The 17,990-nt window shown below is 57.4% G+C and overlaps 1 protein-coding gene across 11 annotated transcripts in view; it reads right to left on the bottom strand.

Moving 5' to 3' along the window:
* Positions 1–17,990, bottom strand: part of LOC133360411 (pleckstrin homology domain-containing family A member 7-like) — a 150,385-nt gene that overhangs the window by 24,386 nt on the left and 108,009 nt on the right. For 8 of the 11 annotated variants that reach the window (XM_061579118.1, XM_061579114.1, XM_061579119.1 and 5 more), the window contains 6 exons: positions 9,852–9,932; positions 7,982–8,438; positions 5,367–5,471; positions 4,751–4,823; positions 4,390–4,490; positions 724–911 (listed from right to left, as the gene is read on the bottom strand). In XM_061579118.1, coding sequence (XP_061435102.1) covers positions 724–911; positions 4,390–4,490; positions 4,751–4,823; positions 5,367–5,471; positions 7,982–8,438; positions 9,852–9,932 — 1,005 coding nt within the window. Of the gene's footprint in view, positions 1–723; positions 912–2,581; positions 2,835–4,389; positions 4,491–4,750; positions 4,824–5,366; positions 5,472–7,981; positions 8,439–9,851; positions 9,933–15,247; positions 15,352–17,990 lie in introns of those variants that run through there. The other 3 variants (XM_061579124.1, XM_061579120.1, XM_061579126.1) reach the window with 3 other exon arrangements.

Below are 17,990 nucleotides of genomic sequence, written 5' to 3'. Positions count from 1 at the left end.
TCCGCACGATCGAGCCGATGTGGACGGCAAAGGAGCTATAAATGACCATCACCACGCAACACTCTCTGGCCCATCCTCGCAGAAGCAGCAGCAGCAGCTGCAGCTTTTGGCTCAGACGTCAAAAAAAGGGGGTTGGTCACCGCATCGTCGTCGTCGTCGTCGTCACGCGGCACTTTCAGAGGCGCTTCGGCGGCCGTCTGGAACGTTCTTCCATTCCGTTATTGGGAAGCCGCTGGAGCTACGCAATTTTAAATCGTCGTCATCATCATCAAGAATGACAAACTCATTTCTTGTGTAGAGGTTGCTGTCCTTCCCGCGCACCTCCGATTAGCACGGTTGGCTACGTACGGTGCGAAAGAAGTTCAACATACATAGACTCACACAGAGACCCATAGACTCACACAGAGACCCATAGACTCACACAGAGACCCATATACTCACACAGAGACCCATAGACTCACACAGAGACCCATAGACTCACACAGAGACCCATAGACTCACACAGAGACCCATATACTCACACAGAGACCCATAGACTCGCACAGAGATCCATAGACTCACACAGAGACCCATAGACTCGCACAGAGACCCACAGAGACCCGTAGTTTGACGTCCTTCCCGCGCACCTCCGATTAGCGCGGCTGGCTACGTACGGCGCGTTCAACGCGCACAAACGCACGAGGGGGAGGGAGGGGGGGGGTTGGAGGGGAGGAGGCGTCTCACCCCTGCGGGATCTCCATCTGCAGCTGCGACGCCTGCGCCATCGCCTTCATCCACACGCGCATCTCCTCCAGCGAGTCCGCGCCGAAGTAGTAGGTGCGCATGCCGGCGTGCCGCGCCTGCCACGGCACACGAGTCAAGTGGCGCCCCCCCCCTGACGGCTTCTCGTGCCTCTGGCTCGGAGGCCCGGCCTGGGGAGGGAGGGGGGCGGGAGGGGAGGGGAGGGAGAACAGAGCAGACAGACAGGCACGCACGCAGACAGGCACGCACGCAGACAGGCACGCACGCAGGCACGCACGCAGACACGCAGACAGGCACGCACGTACGCAAGCACGCACGCAGGCAGGCATGCAGACACTCACGCAGGCAGGTAGATACGCACGCACGCAGGCAGGTAGATACGCACGCACGCAGGCACGTACGCAGACACGCAGACAGGAGCACGCACATGCACGCAGATACGCACGCAGACACGCACGCAGACACGCACGCAGACACGCACGCAGACACGCACGCAGACACGCACACAGACACACGCAGACGCGCACGCATGTACCCACGGGACAAACGCACGCAAACGAAACATGCGGACACGCAAACACACGGGCGAATATTCGCACGCACGCACAAACCAAACGCACGCACACACACACACGCACGTCGATTAGTTCCAGGTCATCTCGTCGCTTCGCATCGCTCACGTGACGTCACCCTGCTTCCCGCTGCGAGCGTTGGCGTCATCGCTGCGAGCGTTAGCCCTTGAGCAACGGGAACAACGCTGCATTATAACACAGCCAGCGGCGTTATAACCCAGTCAGCTGCGTTATAACCCAGTCAGCTGCATTATAACCCGGCCAGCTCCGTTATAACCCAGCCAGCGGCGTTATAACCCGGCCAACTGTGTTATAACCCGGCCAGACTTTAACAGCGCGAACTCCGTTGTGATTGCATTTCCCGTTTTTGCCTGCATTGCTTTGATGCATTCGAAGTAACAGCGAAGTGTAACTTCACTGTTGCAGTTGTATTCGTCTGGCATTTAAATTATGACATAAAAAAAAAAGCCACACACAAACTTTGCGTGAATGCGTGTGTGTGTGTGTGTGTACGTGAATACAAACATCACACGCGTGTACACAAGTGCGTATTTGTTCGCATGCAAGCGAGGCTTTCCAGAACACCAAAATCCCATCGTAAATATACGTTTATCAATGTAATTGATTCAATGAAAGACCGTAATAATAGCCATTGTTATCTACTGCTCGTTTGCCAATCCACTGCTGGATGAAGGCCTCCCCATGCCGTGTCAGCCACGGGGGTTGTTTGACCATACTTCACCGCTCTGGAAAGCCTCGGCCCAGCGAGTCTCTTCCTCAGGGGGGGTCCCTGCCCCCCAACCTGATTGGCCAACAGCTTCCTCCGGAGTAGCTCAGCTTTGCTTTTTTTTTAGTTTTAGCCCCGTGCGATAACACGCAGGTTAACTCGTTTAAAAACATAAAATTCGACGCGAGCATTTACTCCCGTCGGCTTTTAACCACGTTTTCTAAACGTTTTTTTTTTAAATCGACGTATGGCACACGTCAATAATTTCCGCCTTCGAAAAAACAAATCGCCGCCGGTTTCAACTCCGTTGGAGACGAGAGAGAGCGGCGCATCCGCCAGGCGGAAGGTGGCATCCCACAACCGCTCACGAGATCCAACGCTCGTTATCCCAACACGCCCTCGGCGAACGCACGGACATTTTCATCCGAAAAGCCGAGGAGCTGATTTGGGCCAAAAACAAACGCGGCAGGAATCCCCCACCACCCCACCCCCTCCATCCCCGACTCCACGCGACCCCGAGCCCGACCGTGCGGGCGCGTACCTTTGTCCGGCGAGCCAAGCCGCCTTGCGAGCGAGCGGCTCGCAAGGCCGGAGGGGTTGTTAAAGGAGCGGCGGCCCAGCCGAGAAGACCCCCAGAGAGGCACGGAGAGGAGGAGGAGGAGAGAGCCAACAGCCAGAGTTCCCAGAGTTCCCAGGAGGTCACGCGGCACGGACAGGAGGGGGGGGGGGGGGACACCAGGACGCAGGGTCGGCAACACATCGACGACGGTGATGCGCGCACAAGTAGCCAGCCAGGCCCCCATCGCACCCAGCCCCCCCATCACACCCAGGCCCCCCATCGCACCCAGGCCCCCCATCGCACCCAGGCCCCCCATCGCACCCAGGCCCCCCATCGCACCCAGGCCCCCCCGCGTCGTCTAACCGCACAGCGGCGGTTTCTCAAACTCGGGGGCAAAACGACGTCGCCACGGTGGTCAAACGCGGGCGACGCGCCGTGCCGTTACTACCGCGACACAACGCCGAGACGCAGCGTCGCTTTGCGAACAACGCGCAACGCCGATCGTTATAACAGTCTAGACGTGTGGCGGGGGGGATGGAGCTATCCAGGATTTCTCAAAGTCCACACACACATTAATACCACACACACACACACATTAATACCACACACACACACACATTAATACCACACACGTGAATACCACACACACATTAATACCACACACACACACACATTAATACCACACACATTAATATCACACACATTAATACCACACACACACACATTAATACCACACATACATTAATACCACACACACACTCATTAATACCACACACACACACTAATACCATACACATACACACTAATACCACACCCACACACACTAATACCACACACACACACACGTGAATACCACACGCGCTACGTGAGCGAGGGGACAGCGTGAGCGGCATGGCGGGCAAGCTGTCGCACCCCCCCGCACCCTCCACCCGAGCCCCCCACCCTGCCCACCTGAGCAAGGTGTTAGTGAGCGCGCGGCAGGGAAATCCGTTAGTGGGCGGGCGGTCGAAAAGTTAGCGAGCCGAACAAAGACGATTCGTCCGTTAGTAAGAAAGAGAAACAAACCCCCGCTTCCGTGCAACGGCGAGCACACCACACGTACACTGGCATGCCGCATCCGAGAACACAAACCACACGTGACCAGCGGCCACTTAAAACGATGGTGAATATTATTGTTCTTCTTGGTTCTTTCGGTAAAGTCACGTAGAAGGGAAGTAATACAATAATAAAAATAAAACATAAAATTAAAAATATTTTTTTTATTTTATTACTTCCCTTCTACGTGACTTTACCGAAAGAACCAAGAAGATGAATCCCTGCAGTCACGAAAGCTTTGAATCGAAATATTATTGTTGTGATGACAATCGCAATGAGAGTGTGCGGGCGTTCGTCAATCTGCCGCGGGATGAAAGGCGCCCCCCCCCCACCGCCACACCCCACGTGCCGTGGTCGTTGTCTCGGTGACTGTACTTCACCGTGACGCGAGCGGAAGGGGGCATCCCGGCACACGAGGGGGCGGGTGGCCGGCACCACGCCCGGCCGCCTTTGTCTCCCAAGTGGCGATGTTTACACACCGCACCGTGGTACTCATTTAGGGCGGAGTCGACCTAGGCGGGAGGTCCAGGACCGGTTCGGGTATCCGTCACCGATTGTTGACCGCGAGCGGGAATCGAAACTCGGCTCGCAGGGTTCGCGGATCGGCGCAGCGTGCTAACCGCTGCTGCGCGTGTTCCAGCTTTGCGGAGGGCTGCTCACCCGCCCGCTAGGCCCGTCCACTAGGCCCACCGTACCTTGAAGGCGAACTTGCGGTTGATTTTATCGCCGGCTTCCACCGGATTCACCTGGAAGCTGGGCAGGGAGATGCTGCCCAGGACACCCTCCTCCTTGTCGTCTGCGCTCCACCACGGCGGGGGGCCACGGGGCGGGTGGGGGGGAGGGGCGGAGTCAGCGTGGGTGGGAGGCCAGGGGGGGGGGTGGGGACAGCGAGCCCGTTGCCGGGGAGGTTCCGTGGCGCGGGGCGGAACGTCGGACGTCGCGGCCCAAGCGACTCGGCTCCCGGCACGTCACAAGCAACCGGGGTAACGACGACGATCGGGGCCGAGGTGGTAAGGGCTGGGGTTGAGAGGTCAGGGGTCAGAGTGCACCGCTCACCTTTGTAGTAGAACAGGCAGAAGTCGGACAGCACGAACCAACGCTTCTTCCACAGCTTCATCCCCGTGCTGTCCTGCGGTGCCGACAGCCACACAGCCGCTGCGTTAGGACGAGACTCCTCTACGCGAGTCTGTGGGTCTCTGTGTGAGTCTGTGGGTCTCTGTGTGAGTCTGTGGGTCTCTGTGTGAGTCTGTGGGTCTCTGTGTGAGTCTGTGGGTCTCTGTGTGAGTCTGTGGGTCTCTGTGTGAGTCTGAGTCTCTGTGTGATGAGTCTATGGGTCTCTGTGAGTCTGTGGGTCTCTATGCGAGTCTGCGGGTCTCTGTGCGAGTCTATGGGTCTCTGTGTGATGAATCTATGGATCTCTGTGTGAGTCGGTGGTTCTGTGTGATGAGTCTGTGGGCCTCTGTGTGATGAATCTATGGGTCTCTGTGCGAGTCTATGGGATCTCTGTGTGATGGATCTGTGGATCTCTGTGTAAGTCGGTGGGTCTCTGTGTGATGAGTCTGCGGGTCTCTGTGAGTCTATGGGTCTCTATGCGAGTCTGCGGGTCTCTGTGTGAGTCTATGCGTCTCTGTGATGAGTTTGTGGGTCTCCATGTCAGCGAATCCCACCCCACCTGTTTGTGAAGCCAACCCCGGATCATGACGGGCGCGTTGGGGTTCCGCCGGATGGAGTGCGAGCGTTTGCCAAAGTTCTGCAGCTTCCTGGAGCCCTTGGCGTTCTGCGTCACACGCAGAACGTTCCGTCACCACCACCACCACCACCACCACACGATCGCACACGCACGTACACGTGCAGCCCTCTCTCCGATCCACTGCTAGATGAGGGCTTCCCCACCGAGCCCCCCTCGCTGTGTTTTAGCCGCCCGGCGCTGCGCTCGTTGTTGCAAGCGTCACTCCTCTGCCCTCCGCTGTTGCTGGCGGGCTACTGCCTCCAACTGCCCAGCAGTGTCAGAGCGCACCTAGCCCGGCACTGTCCGGTAGCGTCCTTAACGAGCCTCCTCCGCAGAGGCCGATCTTCACGCCGCTAGCTTCAAATCCTTTGGCAACACATGGGCCCATCCCCGCTCGAGCGCGTGCTGCGTCCGTTCAGCCCCCCTCCATCCAACAAATTGTAAGATGCCTGGGAGGGGTGCGGTGGCCGGACACGCGGGCTACGTGACCCAGCCAGCGTGCTCATCGCACAATCCGGCCCGATTAAAACCGTGACAGGTCGTAGGCGGGGGCCAGGCCTGAATGTTTCCAACCGGCGCAAGCACGCTTGCGAAAACAGGGTCTCTGTTCATCTTCTTGGTTCTTTCGGTAAAGTCACGTACAAGGGAAATTATAAAATAATAAAAATAAAACATACTAAAACAATTCTCACGACGTTTCGGCCACAACGCAAGCAGCCGTCCTCAGGTGAAGAACAGGTCTGTCGGAAAGACAAATATGCTAAATTCCTCTTGATATGCAAATTATTTTGTCAAGGCGCTCTTCCCCCTCCAACCCAGCTTAAATAGACGCTCCAAGCCTGGTGGTGTTTTATTCAGACTGTCTTCTCGACAGACCTGTTCTTCACCTGAGGACGGCTGCTTGCGTTGTGGCCGAAACGTCGTGAGAATTGTTTTATTATGTTTTATTTTATTATTTTATTATTTCCCTTCTACGTGACTTTACCGAAAGAACCAAGAAGATGAATCCCTGCAGTCACGAAAGAAGCTTTAAATCGAAAACAGGGTCCCTGTTGTCGCAAGCGTAGAGAAGAGGAGGGCATAACCGTGGAGCGACAAGCCCCAGATCGCACGGCATCTCCCGCGTGCAGCGTTACGCGACCTGGTGAAAAGACAATGCCGCTCTAACGGTGTAGAGCCAGGGCGCTTCCGCTGCCAAAGCGGAGGCGTTGAGAGAGGCACACCGCCAGAGGTCGCAACCGGGTACCCGATACCCGTACCCTACCCGATACCCAGCTACCCGTACCCGGCCAGGTACGGGTACGGGTACCCGTTTGCGACCCTGGTGCGGCCGGGTACGGGTAAGGAATCATAACCCGTTTGCGACCTCTGCACACCGCCCAGGTGTGGAAACTCCTCCACCCTCTAAGTGGGAGCAGCATCCCTCGCTGGCACAGAGTGCAGTGGGGGCGGAGCGCGTGATGGGGTGCAGCGTAGAGGCAGGCCGGGGTTGTTCGTTTCACGCGTAGGAAACTTTCGCAATATCATTCATAATCAAGGTTTTTGGGTCCGATCGCGTAAGAATAAATGTCGTGTCGTAACCCTCCACCGCCCGACACAGCCAATTAGTGAGGGATTTGTCACGTAAATAAACGCCAATTAGTTACGTATATAGTGTAGTGTAGTGTGTAGTGTATAGTGTCGTGTATAGTGTAGTGTAGTGTGTAGTGTAGTGTATAGTGTAGTGTATAGTGTCGTGTATAGTGTAGTGTATAGTGGTGTGTAGTGTATAGTGTATAGTAGTGTATCGTGTAGTGTATAGTGTAGTAGTGTACTACTTCAGCCCACCGGTGTATTGGAGAGTAAATCCACAACATTTACAATCTCAGTATGACGCTACGCTGGTAATTACATCGACCATCAGCATCGGGCGATTTGACAGAAGAGTGAAGCAATCCACCGCCCCCCACACCCGCCGAGTGGCATGCTCCAGGTTCGGCAGATGAGTTAAACGACTCCCAGAGTGTCAATTACCAGATTATCAGCACACGCAGAGTGGGCGACCGCGAGGGAGCCATCCCTCAACCGCACCCAGAGATTAATCGGCTGACACACACACACACACACAGCTGTAACTACGACAGAGTCCCCGTATAGCCTTCACTGACTCTACGGAGATCTGTATAGTCAGCGAGTAGCACCTAAGAAGGCCGGCACGGCACACGAGGGGGTGGGTGGTCAGCACCACACCTGACCGCCTTTGTCTCCGCAGTGGCGATGTTTACACACCGCACCGGGTACGCGTTTGAGGCTGAGTCGACCTAAGGGAGGCCCAGGACCGGTTCAGATAATCGTCAGTGGTGTCGGCCGTGAGCTGGAATCGAACCCGGGTTGCCGGGTTCGTAGCGCAGCGCGCTAACCGCTACACCACCGCTCCCCACACACACGCCCACACATACACACGTACACACACGCACATACACACAGACGTACACACACACGTACAAACACGCACACATACACACACGCACGTACAAATGCACGTACACACGCACGTACACACACACGCACGTACGCACCTTAGGCACGGGGCTGGGGGGGGCGCCCCCCCCGTCGTGCTCGCCCCCTGCCGGGTGGCCGGACATGGCGGCGGCGGCGGCGTTGGTGGCGGAGCTCCCGCTGGACACGCTGACCGGGCGAGCGGGCGCCGCGTCACACACCACCAGCAGCGCCTCCTCCTCCCCTCCTCCTCCTCCGCCGCTGCCTCCGCCCAGCTGATGCTGCTGCTGCTGATGATGATGTTGGTGCTGCTGATACTGCTGGTAGTGGTGAGGGTGCAGGAGATGATGCTGCTGCTGATGCTGCTGCTGCTGCTGGTAGTGATGGGATTGGTGTCGCGGGACCGGGGGCGGGGTGGACGACTGCTGCTGCTGATGATGATGGTGGTGCTGATGCTGCTGCTGCTGCTGATGATGATAGAACTGTTGTTGCTGTTGCGGCGGCTGCTGTTGTTGTGGTTGTGACGATTCGGAAATCCTGGGGGAGACGTTGCGTTATACCGACGTCAACACGGGGGTCATCGTCGCCGCCAAGTTTCAAGTTGATTCTGTGTGACAAGGCGGAGAACTCGTTCGCAAGAGTGAGCGACTGAGTGAGTGGGCGAGTGAATGAGCAATCGACCGAGTGAGTGGGTGGGTGACTGAACGACTGGGTGAGTGGGTGGGTGGGTGGGTGAGTGGGTGGGTGAGCGGGTGGGTGAGCGGGTGGGTGAGCGGGTGGGTGGGTGAGTGGGTGAGTGAGCGGGTGGGTAGGTGAGTGTATGAGTGGGTGGGTGAGCGGGTGGGTGAGCGGGTGGGTGGGTGAGTGGGTGAGTGAGCGGGTGGGTAGGTGAGTGTATGAGTGGGTGGGTGAGTGGGTGGATGAGTGGGTGTATGAGTGGGTAGGTGAGTGGGTGAGTGGGTGGGTGAGTGGGTGGGTGAGTGGATGAGTGAGTGAATGAGTGGGTGGATGAGTGAGTGAATGAGTGGGTGGATGAGTGGGTGAGTGGGTGGGTGAGTGGGTGGGTGAGTGGGTGGATGAGTGGGTGGGTGAGTGGGTGGATGAGTGGGTGGGTGAATTAGTGGGTGAGTGAGTGGGTGGGTGAGTGGTTGGGTGGGTGGGTGAGTGTGTGGGTGAGTGGGTGGATGAATTAGTGGGTGTCTCATTTACAAGAGTGACGACCTAGGGCCATCAAATCGACAAAAGTAAAACAAATAAAATAAAGTGACAGCCATAAAGCAAACAGAAGACGTAAATAAAGACAAAGATCCCCCGCCCACCGTGTAACCTTAACAGACGGTTGGGGCAAGTGCTGCTGGCCAGCACCACGCCCAGTCGCCTCTGACTCCACAATGTTGATGTTTAACACACTGCACCAGCTACTCATTTGAGGCTGAGTCGACCTAGGGGGAAGGTGCCCAGCTGGTCCGGTTCGGTTATCGACGACGTTGCCCACGAGTGGGAATCGAACTGGGGTCGCCGGGTTGGTAGCGCAGCATGCTAACCGCTGTGCCACCGCTCCCCACACACGGACACTGACTCACAACAAAGATCCCACCACCCCCCTCCCCCCCACCTATAGCCACAGCAGACTGTTGGGGCAAGTGCTGTTAGCGGGCACCCATGAAGGCCGGAAGAGCGCACGCGTACTCATTCAGTGTGGTGGGTGGGCACGTGCGTGTGTGTGTGTGTGTGCGTGTGTGTATGTGTATGCGTGTGTGCGTGCGTATGTGCGTGTGTGTGCGTGTGCGCGTATGTGTATGTGCGTGTGTGCGTGCGTGTGTGCGTGCGTGTGTTTGTATGTGCGTGTGTGCGCGTGTGTGTGTGCGTGTGTGCGTGTGTGTGCGTGTGTGTGCGCGTGCGTATGTGCGTGTGTGCGCGTGTGTGTGTGTGTGTGTGCGTGCCACTCACTGATTGGTCAGTAGCAGCACGGCGGTGTCGCCAGCCTGCTCGCCTAGCGGGTGATCAAAGCTCGTGGTCCCATCGTTGTGACTGCAACAAACAGAAGACGCACGCACGCGTCACCGCACAATCGCAAACCACGCGCCGTGTATGGCACCATCGTCATCACCACCAACACCGTCGATACCAACACCATCGTCATCGTCATCATCGTCACCGTCGTCACGATCACCGCATCATCGTCACCGTGACCGTCGTCACCGTCGTCACGATCACCGCATCATCGTCACCATCACCGTCGTCACCGTCGTCACGATCACCGCATCGCCGATTCGCTTGCGTGTGGACGTTCTCGTGCACACCGAGTTTGCGCTGCTGCTCCCAAGCCTCTCCCCGTGGCAGCGGTTGACCCCGCCCCACCGCCCCACCGCCCCACCGCCCCACGACGTCAGAGCGTCGATCCGCCGGGCAACCGACGGCGACGCGACCGCTTCACCGCGCTGCCTTCGACGCCGATTCACTCAAATCCGGATCGCGCCGCACCAGCCGCGGCAGCCACAACCACCGCCCGCCCCACCTCCTCCCCACTCTGAACACTTGGCACGACCCTCCTGGAGAAACCAGAGGCGTGGGTGGCCAGCAGTGGCGATGTATTTACGCACCGCACCAGGTAAATATTTGAGGCCGAGTCGACCTAGGGGAGGCCCAGAACCGGTTCAGATAATCGTCACCGCTGTTGGCCGTGAGCGGGAAACGAACCCGGGTCGCCGGGTTCGTAGCGCAGAACGCTAACCGCTGCACGATCGCTCCCCACTCACACACACAGATACGCACACGCGCACACGATGTTTAGCCACTGCACCGGGCAAGTACTCGTGTGAATGCCCAGTCGACCTAGGGGAGTCCGGAGGACCGGTTCAGCCAAATCGTCGGCGCGAGCGAGAAAGCACGGAACGGGGACGACGCAGCGGCATCCACGAAGCCGTCGCTTGCGGCGAACTCAACGCGGCCGATAGTCACCGCTTTGTCAGCACCGCCACGATCGTGGCATCGCCGAACGATCCACGCGCGTTGAGCACGGAGGGCTACGAACTTCCGCTGCTAGCGACGACCAGCATCGTCAGAAGGTTACTCAAAAATATTGTTAGTAATGGGGATGGGGCGGTTAAAATATTACAAACGAAACTGTTTTTACTTTACCAGTCAAGGCGCGCTGAGCAATGCGGCTCCTTTTCAGAATCGACCTGGCCGCAGACGATACACAGCTCCGCCGAATACTCTCTAGAACGCCTGATGCCGATTCTTAAACACGCGGAGGGGGAAAAACCGGAGGAGGACCCGGAGAAAAATCCACGCGACCACGGGGAGAGAGAGAGTGAGACGCAAACTCCAACTACACAGCAGCAGGCGTCAGGGTCGAGATCGGACTCGTGACCCCATGCATACCAGGCGAGGGAGTTAACATCTCCTCGCCACCGTGGCGCCCGTGATGACGACGGCGGTGGCGGCGACGTAACGACTCATTGTGAACACCACCCCCCCCCCCAGCTCCCAAACACCCTCGCCCCGCAGGGCACCGTGAATATTTCAGCAGCTGCAGCTGTTGCTGCCACCACCGCCACCGCTGCCGCCGCCACCACCACCGCCACCATCACCACCACCGCCGCCGCCACCACCACCACTGCCGCCGCCACCACCGCCACCACCGGGCCAGGCGGGGCTGTGCGTTTGCCGAGCGGAAAGCCACCGCCGTGTGTACGGGGGAGACCGGCACGAGCCTCTCGGATTAACGCCGAACCCTTTAAGCAGCCTCGGCCTGGCTCCTACGAGCATCCTGAATTAACAGCGAGCCCCCTTCGGCGGCCAAAGCCTGGCTCCGTGGGCCTCCTGAATTAACAACGAACCCTTTGGCGGCCTCAGCCTGGCTCCTACGAGCATCCTGAATTAACAGCGAGCCCCCTTCGGCGGCTGAAGCCTGGCTCCGTGGGCCTCCTGAATTAACAATGAACCCTTAGTCTGGCTCTATGAGCCTCTTGAATTGGAACGCTGAACCCAGTGGCTTAGAGCAGCGCTGGCACGGCCCCCCCCCCCCCCCCCCCCCCGGTGGCAAGCGACTTGCAAACTCTGTGGACTTCCGTCGATCAAGACAAGAGACCCGCGACCTAAAATGATCGCCGGGAGATTTGGCGCCGTTGTAAGAAGTGGGATCGGTACTAAGTGGGGAGGAGGTGGTGGGGGGGGGGGAGAGACGTGTGGCCACGCCGGGGGGGGGGGTGGGGGGACAGGTGGGCTGGGGTAGGGGGCCATCAATTATTCACGTGGCGTTTGTTGCGATGCTCTCTATCCCGCTTGGGCCGCAGGGCGAGGGCTGTTCCACGTCACGTGTGGCAGAGTGGCGAGACGCCTACGGCCAAGTGCGAGCGTGTGTGTGTGTGTGTGCGCCCGTGTGTGTGTGTGACAGCGTGTGTGTGTGAGCACGTGTGTGTGTGATAACGTGTGTGTGCGCACGTGTGTGTGTGACAGAGTGTGTGACAGCGTTTGTGTGTGAGCACGTGTGTGCGCACGTGTGGGTGACTACGTGTGTGTGTGCGCCCGTGTGTGTGTGACAGAGTGTGTGACAGCGTTTGCGTGTGAGCACGTGTGACAGCGTGTGTGCGTGCGCGCATGTGTGACAGCGTGTGTGCGTGCGCGCGTGTGTGACAGCGTGCGTGTGTGCGCACGTGTGTGTGTGCGCACGTGTGTGTGTGACAGAGTGTGTGTGTGTGACAGCGTGTGTAGATGAGCATGGGGAGCGGTAGTGTAGTGGTTAGCGCTACGCTGCGCTACGAACCTGGCGACTCACGTTCGATCCCGCTCACGGTCAACACCGGTGACGATTATCTCAACCGGTCCTGGGCCTCCTCCCCTAAAATGAGTACTTGGTGCGGTGCGTAGTAAACATCGCCGCTGGGGAGACAAAGACGGCCGGGCGTGGTCCTGGCCACCCACCCCCTCGTGTGCCGTGCCGGCCTTTAAACAGCATTTGCCCCAAACGTGTGTTGAAGGCTATACGGGTGATCTTTGGCTTTGTACGAGCATGCGTGTTACTTTGCAGCCGTGAACACATGTGAATATGTGCATGCGAGTGAGCGTATTTGTGGGTGTGTAACAGTGCGATGCCTGCGGCTAAGTATGTGTGTGCGATCGTGTGAGTGCGTGTGTGCGAGCGTGTGAGCGCGTGTGAGCGCGTGTGTGTGCGAGCGCGCGTGTGTGCGAGCGCGCGTGTGTGCGAGCGTGTGAGCGCGCGTGTGTGCGAGCGTGTGAGCGCGCGTGTGTGCGAGCGTGTGCGAGCGTGTGTGCGAGCGTGTGCGAGCGCGTGTGTGTGCGAGCGTGTGAGCGCGTGTGTGTGCGAGCATGTGAGCGCGTGTGTGTGCGAGCATGTGAGCGTGTGTGTGTGCGAGTGTGTGTGTGCGAGCGTGTGAGCGCGTGTGTGTACGAGCGTGTGAGCGCGTGTATGTGTGAGCGTGTGTGTGTGCGAGTGTGTGTGTGTGTGCGAGCGTGTGAGCGCGTGTGTGTACGAGCGTGTGAGCACGTGTGTGTGCGCGGGAGAACCTGGTGACCCGACGTCGATTCGGGCTCACGGCAAACACCGGTGACGATTATCTGAAACGTTCCTGGGCCTCCCCTAAGTCTACTCGGCCTCAAACGAGTACCTGGTGTGTCGTAAACATCGCCACTGGAGAGACAAAGGCGGCCGGGCGTGGTGCTGGCCACCCACCACCTTGCGTGCCGTTCTCGCCTCCATAGGCGCTCGCTAACAGCAGTTGCCTCAACAGTCTGTTAAGGCTACATGGGGGCTCTTTGTCTTTGTGCATGAGAGCGTGTGTCAGCACGTGGCGCCTGCAGCCGAGAATGAATGAGTGTGCGCGTGCCGAGTTCGTGAGCGCGGAGTTCGTGAGCGAGAACGGTGGTGGCAGCGGTTAGCGCATCGCGATAAGAACCCGGCGGATCCCGAGTTCGATTCCCGCTCCCACCCAGCCTCACAAGACGACCTGGTGCTGCGTGCAACAAACAAAACAACGTCAGTACCGGGGAGACAAAGGCGGCACACGGGCGTGGTTTTGGCCTGCACCCCCCCCCCCAAACCGTGTCCCGGCCTTCACGAGCCCTTCTTCTGTAGCGGCAGGCAGCCCGAAACACATCTCACACGCGTGCTTCGAAATGATCCAAGGGACGCTGCGAAATGACTTTTTAAAAAACGGAACACGGAAATTATTTAGACGGAAGGAGCGTGCAGAGGGGGGGGGTTAGCAATGGGTGGGAGCACGATAGGCGGTAGGTAGGGAACAGGGAGGGGTAGGGGGTCACGGTAGAGGGGTGGGTAGGGGAGGGTAGGAGGGAAGGCAATGGTGCGATGGCGAAGAGGTGAGCGTTGAGAGAGGAAGGGAAGGAGTTTAAGGAGGGGCGCCGCTGAACGATCTAAAGTTCAATCCGCATCCGACGAAGCGCCTCACTCGCTTCCGAAGCTTCCTCCGCACCCCCCCCCCCCCCCCCCCCCCCCAGTTGTTGACGTTCCACTTCCTCGCGCGATAACAAGACGGGGCCGGAGAGACGAATCGGCTGGCGCATCGCTTCCCGACGAGGACGCCACGAGGTAGAGGAGAGAGCACGCACGTGTCCCCGCCGCTCAAACTCCGAACACGACAACCGGCGGTGGAAATTCCACGCTCCCATGGCAGGCAAGGGCGTGCATGTCCCTCCTCTCCCCCGCCCCCCCCCCGGGATGAGGGACCGCTCCGCTCTTCCTTCTCAAGGTGTCAACTTTCGTGGCCCGCCGCAGTATTTCACTGCCTCCTCGAGGTGGCAATTTGAAATATTTGCTTCGTTTTTTCCCCCAGCATTTGGCAGAGGGCCGTGAAGCCCCAGGGGGTGCGAGATGGTGGAGTGGGGGGGGTCCCAGCTGCCTGGGCTTTACACAGCTCTGTGTTTTTTTTTTATATAGAAACATCGGCAACCTACAGCCCCCTTGGTCGTTCCACTGCTGGATGAAGGTGGGTGGGTGGGTGGGCGGGTAGGTGGGCGGATGGGTGAGTGGGAAGGCGGGTAGGTGGGTGGCTAGGTGGGTGGGTGGCTAGACGTGTGGGTGGGTGGGTGGGCGGGTGAGCGGTGGGGGGACCCTGTTTGTCTTCGTCGAGCCATTCGGCTCGGGGGCGGGCTTCAAATTCAACAGCGGCGCACTAAAAACCGCCGCACGGCGTCAACCGCCACGCGGCCCGTCACGCGGCCGCCGCACGCCCGGCGTGGGAACGAGAAGGGGGCCGAGACGGGAGGGGCAGGTCGGGGCACGATGCCGCACACGAGCAAAACAAAAACGTCCCGCGGGCCAACTCTAGCGCGGATTCTCTCTCCTGAGTTATCTTACGCACCGCCACCGTAGCCACCGCCACCGTAGCCACCGTAGCCACCGCCACCGCAGCCACCGTAGCCACCGCCACCGTAGCCACCGCCACCGTAGCCACCGCCACCGCCCTCCCCCGGCTTACAGCAGCGTTGCGCCACGGCAGTCGCGTACGAGATGATGAAACATCGATTAGGAGGACCTGTGACAAAGCAAAGCGAGCGGTGCACCACTGTGTGTGCGCGTCGTTGTGCGACAGCGGAGGGAGCGGTGGCACGGCGGTTTGACGCGTTGCGGAACCGGCGACCCCGAGATTCGATTCCCACCCACGGTCACCGACACCGGTGACGATTATCCGAACCGGTCCGGCGTCGGCTCAGCCTCAAATGAGTTCCCGGTGCGGTGTGTGGTAAACATCGCCGCTGGGGAGACAAAGGCGGCCGGGCGTGGTGCTGGCCACCCAGCCCCTCGTGCGCCGTGCCGGCCTTTGTCGGCGCTGCTTCTCGCTAACAGCACTTGCCCCGACAGCCTGCTGAGGCTATACGGGGATGGAGGGGGGCTGATCTTTGTCCCTGTCGCGTTGTGTGGGAACGGCAAAAGCCCGTGGAATTGATGTCATCGAACTACTTCTGAGTGTCACTTTCGAGTGGCCTCCCGATGCACTCCAGGGGACGAAGACACACCTTGCACACGCAACCGCTGGAATTTGGCCAAATTACACGCAAAGGCTCTCAATCATCCAAAGTCGGTAATTTGTGTCACGCGTCGGTCAAACCCAAGGATATTTTTCATTTTCCCGAGCTGGGATTTGGCCACGCTACACGGAAAGCGAAACTTTAAAATGCGCGAGGTTTTTTGTTGTTCTGTGCAGTCACGATGAGCTACTGTGCTGAGACCAGCAACTCGCTCGCCTTGAGAGCCCAGTTCACTCACAACTCAGTGGAAGTTGGACTGTAAGTCTATGGTCCCTGTGCAGGTCTATGGGTCCCTGTGCAAGTCTATGGGTCTCTCTGTAAATCGACGTGTCTCTGTGCGAGTCTATGGGTCTCTATGCGAATCTATGGGTCTCTCTGTAAATCGACGTGTCTCTGTGTGAGTCTGTGGGTCTCTATGCAAGTCACTGGGCTGAGACCATCAACTGACTGCACTTGAGAATCCGGTTTAAACGCTGCGGCCGGGCGGACGTAACCCGGATCGGAACCCTGGGATCCAGACGGTACCGGCTCAGCATCACTGACCTCAAAGCCACCGGGGCCTCTGCTAGCTGTGACGGTTTAAAAGCACAACTTGTCGGGGGTCGTCTCCTCTGCTTCTTTGAGCAACTTAACTAAGACGTCTTCTTGGTTCTTTCGGTAAAGTCACGTAGAATGGAAATAATAAAATAATAAAAATAAAACATTTTTTAATCATTCTCACGACGTTTCGGCCACAACGCAAGCAGCCGTCGTCTGAATGGCATTCTGAATGACACGTCGTGAGAATTATTTAATAATGTTTTATTTTTATTATTTTATTATTTCCATTCTACGTGACTTTACCGAAAGAACCACGAAGATTAATCCCTGCAGTCACGAAAGCTTTAAATCAAGATATTCCTAAGACGGTTTAAAAGAATTCAGGGGAAGTGTTGGAACTTGATTTGGAGCTTTCGTGACTGCAGGAATTACTTTTTGGTTCCTTCGGCAAAGTCACACAGACAGAAAATAAATTAAATGATAGAATACGACGTTTCGATTGCGACACAAACAACCATCATCGGCTATGAATGAATGAGAGAAAACAAACCGAGTAAACTCAGGAATATAACGCAATACAACACACAGAGTCGGCTAACATAACAGTCAACGCCCTACCTGGTTGATTACGTTCTTCCAAAGATTGCTAAATTTGAGAGACGAAACACAGACACGGAGACACACAGACAGACACGTGTCTGTGTTTTGTCTCTCTAATTCAGCACTCTTTGGAAGAACGTAATTATTTTCTTTCTAAGCGACTTTCCCTAAAGAGCCAAAACGAAAAGTGTTCACTTCACGGAGCCACAAGAGAAGTCTCCAGCAGAGCGCGCGGGGAAAACCCGCGGCAGCTCCACCACCAGCACTACTGTGGAGAAGATGTCACTTGAAGAGGTCTCAGCAGTAGTTCTGTGAAGTCCCCATCCCAGGGGCCATTCTCCTGCGACCGTGTTGATGCAGCGCTCGGATCCACGCTGAGTTACTTAGTCGAATTTCTCCATGGCGACGCTAACGATTCATCTGCTCGGATCTCCGAGCGCTGCACTCATTCTCGTCTCTCTGAGTTGCACGTGGGGCAGCTGGCGGTCTCAGCTCGGCCACCAAACGACTGAACAACAACTAATTCTAGATTTGAAGCTTTCGTGACTTCAAGGATTCATATTCTTAGGTTTTTTCGGTAAAGTCACGTAGGTAAAAAATTTAAATCGTGCTGTGACTGTTCCATCTGAAGACGGAAGCTTGTGTTGCCTCCGAAACGTCGTGATTTTTATTTTATTTTACTTTTATTCATTTTAATTTTTACCTACGTGACTTTACCGAAAAAAACCTAAGAATATGAATAACAACAACAACAAAAAAATACCCCCAACGCATCAACTGTTGTCCACCTCTTAGAATTGCAGCTTTGGGAATTAAAAAAAATACATCGCCTCGACTGAGCTGCGAGGACCATATCGATAGCTGGCCGTGGATGGGCAGACGCGCAGTGTCCCTAACCCACGCCAAGTCACTTAGTCGAATTTCTCCACGGCGACG

This window comes from Lethenteron reissneri, chromosome 68 (genome assembly GCF_015708825.2).
Source record: "Lethenteron reissneri isolate LAM-NWPU_2019-01 chromosome 68, ASM1570882v1, whole genome shotgun sequence".
In the NCBI taxonomy this organism is placed as follows: Eukaryota; Metazoa; Chordata; class Hyperoartia; order Petromyzontiformes; family Petromyzontidae; genus Lethenteron; species Lethenteron reissneri.
Note: the sequence above shows the minus strand (reverse complement) of the source record. Positions and strands in the feature narration are given on the sequence as shown.